This window comes from Macrobrachium nipponense, chromosome 33 (genome assembly GCF_015104395.2).
Source record: "Macrobrachium nipponense isolate FS-2020 chromosome 33, ASM1510439v2, whole genome shotgun sequence".
Classification (NCBI taxonomy): Eukaryota; Metazoa; Arthropoda; class Malacostraca; order Decapoda; family Palaemonidae; genus Macrobrachium; species Macrobrachium nipponense.
This window is the reverse complement of record NC_087219.1, coordinates 42757061-42772004: the sequence shown is the minus strand read 5'-3', so window position 1 is coordinate 42772004 and position 14944 is coordinate 42757061. Positions and strand designations below refer to the sequence as shown.

At 42.8% G+C, this 14944-nt stretch overlaps 1 protein-coding gene and 1 long non-coding RNA gene across 3 annotated transcripts in view; both read left to right on the top strand.

The window, feature by feature from the left end:
* The window catches only part of LOC135203126 (uncharacterized), a 228735-nt gene that overhangs the window by 143353 nt on the left and 70438 nt on the right, over positions 1-14944 (top strand). The gene's annotated exons all lie outside the window — the stretch shown is intronic.
* LOC135203124 (integrin alpha-PS3-like) overlaps positions 1-14944 on the top strand; it is a 57288-nt gene that overhangs the window by 17378 nt on the left and 24966 nt on the right. For both annotated transcript variants that reach the window (XM_064232769.1, XM_064232768.1), the window contains exon 9: positions 13935-14043. In XM_064232769.1, the coding sequence (XP_064088839.1) occupies positions 13935-14043 (109 nt within the window). The remainder of the gene's footprint in view (positions 1-13934; positions 14044-14944) is intronic.

Sequence of the window (14944 nt, the reverse complement as noted above, 5' to 3'; positions counted from 1 at the left end):
CTGAAACGAGGATCAAGTTCTTTTGTAAAGGAGGCTAACTCAGTTATACAGCCGTTTCATGCATCTACACATACTTTAAACCAAATCCAATAATCTTCCCTCTTTTAGAGGCTGTCTTATAATCTTCTCTCTTTTAGATGGCTCTATCACTTCCTTTAAGATTAGACTTTTATATTCAAGCTTCAGCTTGGTATGAGCATAAAGATACCCATCCTCTCAGCCTTCTCATATAAGAAAAAAGGGAAGAAACTTCTTTACTTTTTAATTTTTACCTTGGGATCTTGATGCCACTCTTACATACCTACAGGAGCACTTCCATCCTTGGAAAAAAAATGCCATTAAAAAATGATTAAATTAACTTTTTTAAATGCAAACTCACTGATTTACAACAGTACAGTACCTACATCTACAGTGGCAGACTCCAAGCATGCCCCAGAGCAGGAAAAAAAATTAGTTCCAGCTTCCACCTGTATGCGTATGCATTCAGGTCACTCAGCACATCTACCAGTTTGTGGAACTGGTCATTATCCACATAGTCTTAACCAGCTGCAATGTTTTTTAGTCGCAGGTTTATATGTATATAAAATTATTTCGAAAATGTTACATTTGTTAAAAAAAAAAAAAAACCATTGCTTTGAGATAGACTGAGCACCTACTGAATTTAGGTAAGACAGTTTCTGTGCTGTGAAGAATTCCCTAAGCTTGAGCTATTAGTACTTTAAGCTAAGTAGAGGAGTGGAACAGTAGTAGAGGCGTGGACCAGTGACACTACTGACTGAGAGAATTATTGTTATATCCCAATTATTCTTGGTGGAATAATCAGAGATAATACCGATGTCCTTAAACTTTCTTTTCTGGGCTCAGCTCGTGTCGCTGCGCGAAATATCCTTTAATCTATTATTTCTAGGGTAAATGTACTAACACATACCAGAGAATAAATAAAATAAAGAAAAAAGGTCAGTATAACTGACTCGCTCACCCTCCAAGAGGGTGTCGGTATGAACACTAGGCGAGTGAGACCACTACCACGAGCCAAATACCAATAGAAATCTCCCACAACAAAACCCTCCATGAGGAGAGCCGAACCACAGAGTGAGCAGCTCCGTACTACTACTACTCCATCCCATGCTGCCGACTGCTGCGCCTCTGTGGCCATCCTTTTAATTAGCTCTCACGAGTCACACGTGATATTTTTCTCTCTGTGTTTTTTTGTGCCCTTTCGTTGGATTTATCTATGATGGAGCGTGCAGCTATTGCAGCAGCTAAGTTAAGTACTCAGTATTTATGGTTAGTTGGTTTTTTCCGGCCCTCAGTTAGTATTTGCCGTTTTTTAGGTATAAATACGAACTCGGGTCGGAAGCATGGCAGCATGGTTCTGCCGCGTGGTGGGTTCGTTCTCGGTCTCCCATACCTAGAACATCCCCTTATCTATGTACGCTCTATATTTATTATCCATTTTTACTTAGGGTACTGTCTACTCAGGTTTGTCATCCATGCATGCCTTTTACCTTATGTAGGCTTCTTCTTTCCAGACCCTAGTCCCGGCTCTTAGTCTCGGCCTCTGACTAGCTTTGAGTGGTAGACTTTCCTTCGGGTTAGTCGCTACACTCCTGGATTTTTTCTCCTACTATATTGTTTTCTTTCTTTTATTTTATTTTATTATACCATGTATTTTGTTATGGTTAGGTTAGTTAGGCGTCTGGCTTAGCCTAGGTCCTGGCTCCTTGAGCCTATGCTACCGCTCATCAGTTCGGTTGCTTCCCTTTAGCATCTCTCTGATCAGTTGGTTGGTCCTAGGCTTAGTTGTCTTATTTTAGTCTTACCGCCTCGTGGTCACTACGCGATCACGAAGAGCCAGACGCCTGCCCAGTCCCTTCCCCCCACCCCCCTCCTCCGCTCTTCCATAGAGTCGGGGAGGGTGGGTCGGTCTGCCCACGCTCGCTCCACATACCCGAGCATGCCTCCCTCTCTCCCCCCAGGCGGAGGGGCCAGGGAGACGGGACAGACCCAGACTGGACGCGACCTCTCCGGCTTCTCGGTCCGGCCCGGTGGTGATGTGGTGGGGGGGTGGGGGGTACTGGCCTTTCCCCCCATCCGTTGCTTCCTTGTCGCTCCGGTTCGCTCGAGCCTGTATGTCTCCTCGCTTCCCGACCTTGCTAGGACTCCTTTCCTGTTCGGAGTCCTGGCATCCAGCGGGAAGATGTTAGTCCACCCAGTAGAGTGGACCGGAACATACGGTGGGTCCCGCTAACCTTACCGCCATTGCTGAGTTACTAAACTCCGCTACGCACTGGACTTGGTCCGGTTCGTTTGAGTTTTAGGTTTAAGCGTTATTAGATTAACTATAAGTTTATCTTAAGTACCTTAAACCTTTTCCCCCCCTCCCTTACATGTCTTACCGGATATCTCCGGGATTATAGCCTATTCAGGCGAGGCAGGGGGGGTTATGCCCAAATTTTTTTCCGAGCTCCGGCATGCAACGGAGTGCTTCTGTCCTTTAGCCTGTAAGTGTTATTCTTTAAGATACTCATGTGTCTTCCCACTTACAGGCCACCAACTGTGAGCATCCGGGATGCGCCGCCACACTTCAGGACCCCATGTGGACACGAAGTTTGCCGGTCCCATGCTCCATGCGCGACGCTGCACGGGGACATCCAGGTCTGGTACCATGAGACGTGTACCATATGTTACGATCTGGTGAGCCAGCTTTTAGAAGGGGTGAGTATTCCATCTCCGGTAGCTGCTCCGCTTCTGTTTTAGTGCTTAAGTTTTCATTCATCCACTTTAACTTAGGCATTTCTAAGTTTAAGTTATATTTTAAGTTTTTAGATTTTAAGTGATTCTTAAATCTAATCTACGCCCTCTCTCCAGGCGCCGGCAGTGAAGGATACCGCACTTGGCAACCCTGCGGGCCTGGGTCGGCGGTTTTGGGAAGAACGCCGCCAAGGGTATGCCCTACATCTTGGAGAAGCGGTTGGCGCTGTTAATCTTCCCCGGAGGCAAGGCGACAGGTTACGTCGACCCAGTATAGGCGGCCCCTACTATCGCCTTCATCCAACAACAGCTGGCTGCCTCATTAACTGATCAAGACCAGGATATCTCCACGGACGTCGCGACTCTAGATATTAATGTGGAACCTATGGTAGGTGTAGACGACCTGTTGGTCGAGGTAAGTAGGGTGGACACCCAAGGGTCACCCTTGGGTGTAACTGTTTCTTCTACTCCTGAACCTCTCCATCCTTCCAAGGCTTTACAGGTGATGAATTATATACTCCTCCTGACGCTTCGGTTAGACCTAAGGTCAAGGGTCAGCAGTGAAATCCTTGACTAAGACGTCTCGTCGTCTAAGAAGTCGACTTCGGCGTCATCCTCCTCACGTAAGTCTCCGGCTGCGAATCCCGGAGCAGACAGGTCTAAAGCTTCTAGCTCCGGCTCTAAGTCCTCGAGGAGTAAATCCTCCAGAGAGAGATCTCGCACCCCGGCAGAGTCACCAGTTCCGCTACCCTTGGTTCCGATTCAGGGCCACCCCTCCACCATCCGCAGCAGCTCCGGCCTTGGACTCCAATGCTGGCCTGTTGCAACAGGTGGGCGATCTGGTGGGGTCCCTAAAGAGTAGCATGGAACAAATGATCTCTCGTCTGTCGGATAGGATTACTTCCCAAGACTCCATTATAGCCGGACTGAGAGAAGCCCCTCTAGCCTCTCCTCCACTTTCCAATACGAGTGGAACTCAGCTTCCTCCGTATGACTCGCTACCATCCGTTCTCGATGAACAATCCATGGAGAGTAGCGTCATACGCCCCCTTCCAAGACGGTTCTCATTTCCATACCGGAATTCGGAACTCGAAGGATAGAGGACTTCGAGTTCTTCCCGGAAGACCTCCAGCCTCCCCGTTCATTAGGCTACGCAAGGCTTACAGCTTCAGCCATTGGTTTTCGGGATGATAGGGTACCAAAGGAGACAGTCCCTCTATTCACGAGACCAGGCTCAGAGAGAATGGCTCAGATGTTTAGAGGACATGGATTGTTCTAATACCAGGATACAACCTTTCAAGAGTCCCTTTACCATTTTCACAAATGGATGAGGTAGTACCCCGCTCCCGTTCCTGACAAAGATCGCGAGGTCTACCATCCCAGCGGCCCAGAAGGGGGAACCCATGCCTCAATTGAAGGAAGCAGATCCCACATCTCCGTTGCTCCCTTCAGCCGGAGAATTGTGGGAGGTCTTGCCAAACACCTTCTCAGCTGGCAAACTCAAACCGGACTGTGCTATGGAGCAGTTTGGTGAAAAGCTACCAAGGCTCCCAGATGGCCTTATTCAGGCTGAATTTGACGCGAAATCGCGATTAGCCAGATCAATTAAATCTATGGCTATGTCCGAGGTAGCAACCATAGCTTATGGCTCAGAACCGCTTTTTAAGCTCATGACCAAAGCCCTGACTCAAACGGTACAGTCGGATATGTTTGAGTTTGCCACTGCTAGAACGAATTGTAGGAAGCATGTCCTACAAGAGGCAACCATTCGACATGAGCCGAATAGGTTACTCTCGTCTAACATCTGGGGAGCAGATCTCTTCCCAGAAGCTATGGTGAAGGAAGTCCAGTCAGAGGCTACGAGGCTGAACCAGAGCCTTAAGGACCGTTGGGGCCTTACGGCTAAGAGGAGACAAGACCTAACACCTAAAGGTAAGGACAGAGGAAACCTAGGCGTTTCCATCCTTACCAGAAAAAGCAGCCACGCTTTCCTCAGCAAGTTCCAGCGGTGCCCTTAGTGCAAACAGCCCCCCAACCTTCCACCTCTAAGGCTCAATCACAGCCAATTTATGGTGATATCCCCTCAGCCTCAGCCCTCACCTCTTACGCCATCTCTCCAGCTTACAATCAAGCCTTCGAGAGTCAAGCTTCACGAAGTATGACCGCTCTGGTAGGGAGCGAGGTAAGCGTTCCTTTCGTGGGAGAGGATCGGGAGGCCCCTTTAACAGGGGAAAGCACTTCAGAGGAGGCCGAGGCGGTTACCAGAACCAATGAAGAACTTCAGGTAGGATGGAGGCTGTTTCACTTTCGCCACCGGTGGAACTTCAGCGAATGGGCTCAGAGCATAGTGTCAAAAGGCCTGGGTTGGAGCTGGTTGACGAACCCACCTCCATCCAGACCTTTCCGTCAACTTCCTTCCAAAGAAATTGACAGAGTACGCAAAGGACCTCCTTCAGAAAGGAGCTATAGCGAGAGTCAAGAGATTAAAATTTCAAGGTCGCTTGTTCAGCGTGCCAAGAAAGGCTCACAAAAAAGAAGGGTAATCTTAGACTTGTCCCGCTTAAACTTAGCCATCCGCTGCGACAAGTTCAAGATGCTCACGATCTCACAGGTGCGGACCTTACTTCCCCGTGGGGCCGTCACCACCTCTATCGATCTTACAGACGCCTACTATCATATCCCTATTGCAAGACACTTCCGTCCGTATCTGGGTTTCAAGATAGGAGACCAGGCATTCTCCTTCAAGGTAGTTCCCTTCGGACTCAACGTGGCACCCAGGGTGTTCACGAAACTAGCGGAAGCTGTAGTGCAACAACTCAGATCACAAGGGATTATGGTAGTAGCGTATCTCGACGATTGGTTGATCTGGGCTTCAACAGTCGAGGAATGCAACAGAGCTACACTGAAAGTGATTCAGTTCCTGGAATATCTAGGCTTCAAGATAAACAGGACCAAGTCAAGACGTCACTCCAGAGTCAGACTTTCAGTGGGGCTGGGCATTCAATGGAATCTATCCTCCCTACTCTGTCGATTCCATCAACCAAAAGGAAAGAAATAGCGAAGTCAGTCAAGCAATTTCTAAGTCACAAACTGGCGTCAAGGAGAGCTCAGGAGAGGATCCTGGGTTCTCTCCAGTTTTTGCATCAGTGACGAACGTCTTAATGAAAGCCAAACTGAAAGACCTAACCAGAATCTGGCGCTCACGAGCAAATGTCAGGGCCAGGGACAAACTATCCTCAGTCCCTCTGATTCTAAAGAATCGTCTTCGGCCGTGGGCGAAAGTCAAGAATTTGTCAGTGTCAGTACCCCTTCAGTTCCCTCCACCGGGGATTACCATCCACACAGACGCGTCCTTAAGCGGTTGGGGAGGGTATTCACAGATCCAAAAGGTTCAAGGAACTTGGTCACCTCAGTTCAGTCAGTTCCATATAAACGTACTGGAGGCAATGGCAGTGTTCTTGACTCTAAAAAGGTTGCGCCCACCAAAGTACTCCCACATAAAGCTAGTTCTGGACAGCGCAGTGGTAGTACATTGTATAAACAGAGGAGGCTCCAAGTCACGTCATCTAAATCATGTGATGGTAGCCATCTCTCCCTGGCAGACAAGTTCAGTTGGCATCTCTCCTCCACTCACATAGCTGGAGTGAGAAACGTCATAGCAGACGCGTTATCCCGATCAGTGCCCCTAGAGTCGGAATGGTCACTGGACAACAGTTCGTTCCAATGGATCCTTCAAAGAGTCCCAGGGCTACAGGTGGATCTCTTCGCATCTCAAGCGAATCACAAACTTCCCTGTTATGTAGCCCCCAACCTGGACCCTCTGGCCTATGCCACGGACGCCCTGGCTGCTAGACTGGAACAACTGGAAGAAGATTTATGTCTTTCCCCCAGTGAATCTTCTTATGAAAGTTTTAAACAAACTCAGGACGTTCAAGGGTCAAGTGGCTCTAGTAGCCCCAGACTGGCCGAAGAGCAATTGGTATCCCCTAATTCTGGAGCTGGGCCTTCGTCCTCTTCGGATCCCCAATCCCAAGCTCTCCCAGTCAGTACAAACGAAGACTGTGTTCGCTTCCTCAGGGATTCTCAAAACCCTAACTTTATGGATTTCATGAAGTTTGCGGCAAAAAAAGATGCGAATATTGACCCTCAGAATATTCTCTTCTTGGAATCCGATAAAAGGGATTCAACTTTGAGACAGTACGATGCTGCTGTCAAAAGTTAGCAACTCTTCCTGAGAGAATCTGATATTAGAATCATGACAGTTAATTACAGCTATATCCTTTTTCAGATCCTTATTTGAAAAAGGTTTAGCAGCTAGCACGATTACGACAAACAAGTCAGCCTTGAAAAAGATATTTCAATTTGGGTTCAACATAGACTTGACGGATTCCTACTTCTCGTCTATTCCTAAGGCATGTGCTAGACTTAGACCTTGCTGTAAGGCCTACGTCAGTTTCATGGTTCTTAAACGATGTTCTAAAACTGGCTTCAGAAACCGATAATGACACATGCTCGTTTATAATGCTCTTAAGGAAAACCTGTTTTTATTAAGCTTAGCTTCAGGAGCAAGAATTTCAGAACTGTCGGCTTTATCCAGAGATCCGGATCATATTCAATTCCTTCCCACAGGGGAAGTACTACTTTCTCCGGAACGTAGCTTTTTAGCAAAGAATGAAGATCCTTTGATGAGGTGGGAACCCTGGAAGGTACTACCCCTTCCACAAGATGTATCTCTTTGCCCAGTTACAACCTTACGAGCCTTTCTGTCCAGGACCTCCTCATCCTCATCGGGTCCCCTCTTTAAGAGGGAAAAGGTGGTACTTTATCCATTAAAGGCATCAGGCAGCAAATCCTGTACTTTATTAAGCAAGCCAATCCTGACTCTTTCCCGAAAGCACATGATGTTAGGGCAGTAGCCACCTCTTAATTAATTATTTCCAACACATGAACTTCGATGAGTTGAAAAAGTATACCGGATGGAAATCGCCGACAGTGTTCAAACGCCATTACCTTAAGTCCTTGGAAGCTCTGAAATTTTCAGCAGAGTAGCAGCGGGAACATAGTTTCCCCTGATTCTAGTTAATTTGTAGTAGAAGATTCAGTCCTCCTTTCTACCTGCTTCACCCAACAGTTCGTCTATTCCTACCGTGTTCATTTACATTCACCTGGTGTCTTAGCTGCTTTTATGATGATGTAGTGGGTGCCCCTTAGTTTTTGCTAGGGACACTCACAGATGATTATGGATTTTGATCTCATGGATGTTACCCCTTATTTTTATGCTAGGGGATACATCTCATTTATAATGGCTACGGGTTTTGTATATTAAGTCATATGCATTCCTTATATATTATCATTGTTGTTTAATTTGTTCATTGGACTACTCTAATTGCTATTATATTTTTGATACATGCCTTTACACAGATACCATTTTGTACATGTAAGCCATTTACCTCTGTACATATGTAAATTACCTTATGATAAGAAACATGTTTAGAATTAAGGGTAATTTAAGCATATTTCTATTTTGTTATCACTGTGTTTTGTATCTTTTTAGCAATTATAGTCTTTTTTTATATTTACTATATTTTTTATTTGAGACCTATTCTGATTTATTTTATTACTTTTGTTTACAATCTTGTGCTATTTCTCTGGTACGATTTCGCGCAGCGACACGAGCTGAGCCCAGAAAAGGGATTTTGACGTAAGGAAAAATCTATTTCTGGGCGATTGGCTCGTGTCGCCAGCGAAATCCCACCCTACCCATCCCTTCGCCCAAGATTGTCTGCTAACTTCAGGATGGCCACCAGAGGCGCAGCAGTCGGCAGCATGGGATGGAGTAGTAGTAGTACGAGCTGCTCACTCTGTGGGTCGGCTCTCCTCATGGAGGGTTTTGTTGTGGGAGATTTCTATTGGTATTTGGCTCGTGGTAGTGGTCTCACTCGCCTAGTGTTCATACCGACACCCTCTTGGAGGGTGAGCGAGTCAGTTATACTGACCTTTTTCTTTCTTTATTTTATTTATTCTCTGGTATGTGTTAGTACATTTACCCTAGAAATAATAGATTAAAGGATATTTCGCTGGCGACACGAGCCAATCGCCCAGAAATAGATTTTTCCTTACGTCAAAATCCCTTTATTTGTCTCCAACTGAAGCTACAGTAATCCTGTTAATCCAATAGCTATATACAGACTGGTGAGATAAGTATTTACGTAGCCAGAGGTAAATGTTAACTGCTCTTTGGTAAATGATCACCAACCCAATATAACATTTATAAAACTGCTGTACTTTAAACAAGCACTTTGTTATATTACAGCCAGTTATACTCTCTTGTTCTATCATAAATAAATATAAATGTAAGGTATATCAATTATCCACATCTGCCGCCTCTTATTCCTGTTTGTGCTAAAATGACAGGAATTCCAAAATAACCTGAAAATGCTTGATCAATGTATGGACATCTCACCAAGCAAAACTGTCTTCAACACATTCAAGTGTCGCCATTCATTCTTCATTCTCAACCACAACATGATCTGTTATCATCACCTGACTGGAAGAAAGGGACGTTGGGCTGCCAAATGTGGCATCCTGTGGTGCTCCTGGCTGCCTGCTCTCTTCAGAATTGTCCCTGGAAAGTTGGAATCTAGCATAATTTCAAAAGACCTTCCTGCTCTCCATTTATACACAAGGCATTATTTTTAAAATTTTCCTGTAAGGAGTGATGGGATGGCAACCTTCCTTAACACTAGTCTGATAGAAACAAGCAGTTCACCAAGTACATGAGGCAGCCATGGAAATGGGTATGGCCAGATGTAGGGATAAAATGTTACTCTTGACATTAGTAATGAAACCAAATATTACAAGAACATAGCACTTAGAGCTAAAGGTTTCCATATTCAGGACTTATCTGTAATCATGTGTCACATCCTAGGTGTGTAAAACAAATTTAGTTTACATAAATTCAATGCCTCCACATGACAGTGACTTATTTGTTTGTAATATGATCTATTTTTATACGCTCCAAGTAAGAATCACGGCATATTTTAATCAAGCCTATTCAAAATAACCTCTTTTGTTCATAGCAAACTCATTAGTCATATTCATCCCGAATCATGATTAAGACATTTCATGATATGCTCATTCTGCAGTCTTACAGATAAAAGAATTTGGAGGGCTACAAGTGACTGTCCAACGTTGCATACCTGTGCACCATCGGTTGGTAAAAACTACCTTGCTCATTATAATGTATGTTTCTTGATTGCAACATTGTTTGCTAACAATGCCTCTTTGCTGCACCAATGGTTACTCCTATTGACTGCCTTTAGTGCAAGGCTCCTGTATACAAGGCACCAACAGTTTTTAACACACAAATCCTTTTCATCTTGATCTACTTACATCAGTTTTAGGATTCCTTCTTGAACATCACAGGTTGTTCGTTTTGTCTCCCTTGTGCCGATGTTTACTGCACATCATCACCCCTTGCTTCCCTTACCAGGCCCGTACCCAGGGGGTGTTTAGAGGAGGGTTCAGATGAACCTCCCCACAGAGCACCTGGAGTTCCACCTGGACTAGTGTTGCGAAATGGATACTTAAGTATCAGTTGGATACTTTTGTAAATTGCTGTACGTTTTTATGATGCTGACGAAAATATTACGAAATAGTAGAATTTGTCAATAACTGGATTACTATTTTTTTTTTTTTGTTTTTTTTTTTTATAAATTGGATCAATTTTATTTTTTGTGTATGCCATATTTGATTAATTTTTTAAAACATTTATTACCATTTTTTAAGATGAAATCCTTTTAAAAGGCAAATTTTTTCTCAGTTTAATGAAGAATAACATGTACATTTGAATGTTCCTATCTTTCATAACCCCTTCATTGGATCCCATACCACACCTCCCCCCTTAACACCACAGATAACATGAAGGTACAGTACCAGGTTTCAAACGTGTTACGTTTATTTCAATCGCAGCCTCTCTCTGGACTGTACCTCAGTGTTTCTAAACTAGCGCAAAATGTGTTAGATCTAAAGAATGTGAGTGTAGTGCCAGTGTTATGAGGCACCATCACACATACATGTGTGCCAGCATGACTGACGACAGACTTACATCTCTAGCTCTCCTGTATATTCACTATGATAAGGAGGTAAACCTTGAAAGAGTTGTAAAGCTGTTTCCAAGACAAGGCGAATGCAACTGGACTCGCTAACTCAAATAAAGACTAAGTACTTATTCTCTGATGAGTATCTTCATTAAATTACTCAAATACGTACATTTCTTCATCTTGCTTTGCTCTCTGGAAAATACAATTGTGTACAGTGCAAACAGTACTCCTAAAATCCTGGAGCTTCCGGAGTCTCTGCCCCTGGACCCCATTGGGGTCATGCACCCACCTTCAAAGTTCCACCTTACACCTTACTACTATGTCAGCAATGCAGTCTGTTTTACCTCAAGCTTTAATGTTACTGCAGTTCTGTTGCCTACAGTAGTTGTGTCCATTCGCTCGTCTAATACACTTGCTTCTGCCTTTGTATTCTTGTTTCAGTGGTTAATGCTGCTGTTCCTACTCCTGTTGCATCAGCTACTGTTAACATCCCAGTTATTCTACAACTTTGAGAGGCTATTTATGCAGCCTTGCTATAACTTTATTCAGCCTAAAAAATCTTTCCTCATTACCTAGTTCCTTAGTCAGTCTTCTTGTGGAGTAGCTTCTGAAGCTGTACATACACACAACAATCAGTCACTGGAGAAGTCTGATGATGTGACTGGACTACTTGGTCAATTTCTTTATAAGAATGATGAGGAAGAGGCCACAGCTTTGCAGAGGAAGCACCCATTTCATAGGTGTATTTGCCAGGTTTTTCATTCATAGGTGTATTTGCCAGGTTTTTCATTCATAGGTGTATTTGCCAGGTTTTTCATTCATAGGTGTATTTGCCAGGTTTTTCACATTCAGCATCTAAAGCCAATGGCCCTACCATGTTGAAATACCACTTGTTTGATCAGCATACTTAAGCAATATTTGGTCTGGTCTATATCAGGGGAGGGCGATTGACTAAGATCACCAGATGCTCTTAGCAAAGGGAAGCTCCTACAGTTAGTATACATTATACTGCACCTAGAAAAGAAAACTCTTCATCTGACACTGATAACTGGGAACTAAGGCTCCCAGTCATTACAGCCTCTTAAGATTTTTTTGCTAAAAGGAAGTCTTGAATGGAAGTTGAAAATTTTCAAAATTATTTGTTTGACTAATGACTGCCCCTTATACTGTACCTCCAACTTGCCAATCCAGAACTACTGCTATGAGGGCACCATGTTTTCGTTCCCAAACAAGGAAGAGGCATCAGTCTTTGGCCTAATCCCAGGTCAGAGGAAGATGAACAAAGTGAAGTTGTTCACCTTCAATGCTATGAATGGGCTGCCTAATCTTACTCCAATTGGTGAGTTACAGATAGATCTGGGCCAATCTAATAAAAGGTGTGTTTCAAACCCCAATGAGTTCTGGCACCAGCTTTCCTCCAAGGTGGATTTCTTCAAGACATAATTGAATCTACAGATGCATGCTTCAACACCTCATTCCATCCAATACATATACGTACGTACATGGTATATACAGGCTATTTTTTTGGAGAGGATGGATTTTTCATTTCTGGCTTGCCTTTCATTTAGCATCAGCCTTTACTGCTTTTCAACTGGTTTGCACCAATGGCAGCCTGGATATGCCAATCCCACGAGTGTCTGGAGGTAATTGGATGACTTGTTCACCCTAGCTAGGATAACAGAACACTGCAGATGTTGAATCGTCAGTGTAATTCATCTCAGCATCTGGGTTTCCACATTGCCTGAGGAGGTTGGACTTAACCCATCTAAAAAGGCATATGTCTGGGGATGGAGAACTACTTTTTGACTGTTTTGGTTCATCCCTCAGCATATTGAGTCTTGAGTCTATTTACAATAATCAAAAACCTTTAGCAGCAACAAAGAACCCCAGCCAGGTCGCTAAAATCACTAATGTTGATGATGATGATTTTAAGTAACAGCTTCAGGGTGTTACCAGTGCTGGAAGCTGTAACTTTCACAGATACAACTCTGTTACGCTTTCAGTAAAATTTCTTCCACGGAACCTTCCTTAGCTCTAGATAATTGTACTTCTGGTTCCTTAAGCTCCAAGAAGGCCTTAACTGTGTAATGAACAGAACCCTGATTAGGGAATTTGCATACTCCGTCAGGAAGTAACATTCTTCCTCCTATAACTGAAGGTAGTTTTCCTTGGTCTTCATTCATTGGCTAGGGCAGTAAAATACAAGTTTATCAAAAACTTTCCCAGAATACTCCACTAAAGTGACTACCCAGGGACTTGAGTAAAGTATCTATGAATAACTCTGTTGGTAAGCAATGAGATTTTAATCTGGGTGAAAGCTAATAGAATTAGGATCATTCCAACTTACATATCAAGATGGCATTACATCTTCACTCATTCCCTCAGTGGAGGAATGAGGCTCTTTCTAGTGCAATGGCTGGATCTGCAAGTTGGCAGGACTCTTATAACAGCTGTGTAACACGTGGTCTTTCTGCAGCATGCCTGAAATGTTACATATATAAATCAGTTTTCCTCTTAAAGGTCCATGTCTCCAATGTGAAGAGAATTACAAGCTTTATACACATCATAAACTTTTTATGGTTACAAATGACATACTGTTATTACCAGCAGTTCCAACAAACTTTTCTTCTTCAACTAGGCTGTTCCTTTGTACCAACATCTCAATCCAGTATGTCATCAAGGTAAAAGAAATGTTCTACCTATTCTACTTCCTCCCAAGCTTTCATCTCAGTATGACCTACTCTTGCCTCTCTGTACAATTAGCTCTTCTCATATATTTAGTGAATTAAAAATCTTTACCTTACTGAAAATAAGTATTATAATTCTGAGAATCACTGACACACTGTTTCACTCAGTATAAAATATTTCACACACCCACAAACAATTACACACACAACAAATGTGCAAATGACAAATTGCACAAGTAATAATGAAATGACTTAAAAAATACACTAATTTCATGGGCAACAGTAAATTTACCACTTAATATAAAATATTAATTAGTCTTAACATCATAATGAATCCATTCATTTACTCCCGTTATAAAAATAATTACTCCATATTGCTTTCTCACTACAGGACAATACTATTGAGAAAATAAGTAGCCACTCTGGTTCAGGTAAAACTTTTGCAAGATTTGGCACCACTCTGGCCCCTTCTGGAGATATAAATCAAGATCGTTATGAAGGTAAGTTATTTGTAATAACTAGTATTCATATCCTTCACGAAAAATACACATGAGTCTACCCTAATCTTTCCTACAATTTCACATTTTTTGTTTCCTGTTTCTGTCATGCAAATGACCTAGCATCACTCATGAAGGCAATTATCTAACCCTTCTAGAACACGCTCTTATATAAAAAAATTTATTCATACAGATAAATTTTAGTAATGAAGTTATAGTATTAATAATTCCAAAAATATATTAGCTTTAAATATAAAAAGATGTAAACATCTGTGATACCATAGATCATCATAGGGAAGTGCAAAGGTATGATGAATTTATTATATTATTATTAAAACAAATTTCAGAAAAGGCTATTTTTGACATTACGTACTTTGCCATCATACAGAAAAAAACAAAACCTCACTAACAACTGAATATCCACAATTATTCACATGAGCAAAAAAATGTATTTTGAAACAATAAAAGAAAATAATGGACTAAAAACAGAAACCTTTGACCGTTTGTACAATGGTTCTCTTCAGCCGGCTTGCTGAAGAAACCATCGTGTAAAAGGTCGAAAGCTACCATTTTTGGTCCTTTTTTTCACTTGTGGTGTTTCAAAATACATTTTTTTGCTCAGGTGAATAATTGTGGAGATTTTCACCCCAAAACATCCTCACTAATCAATCAAATTTCTAAATTACTTGCCTGACTCCTACCATCACTTGGGCAGGAAACTTTCTAACCCTTCCAGCAAATATATAGGTGATCCCACCTATTGCAGACTCATTGATTCATGGATGTTTCTATGGAACATATACACACATTATTCGCTGAAAATTCTCCTATTTGTGGCATTTTTCATTGAGAAATATATACTTATTATACTGAATTTTCATATTTTTGTGACTAAATGCATTTT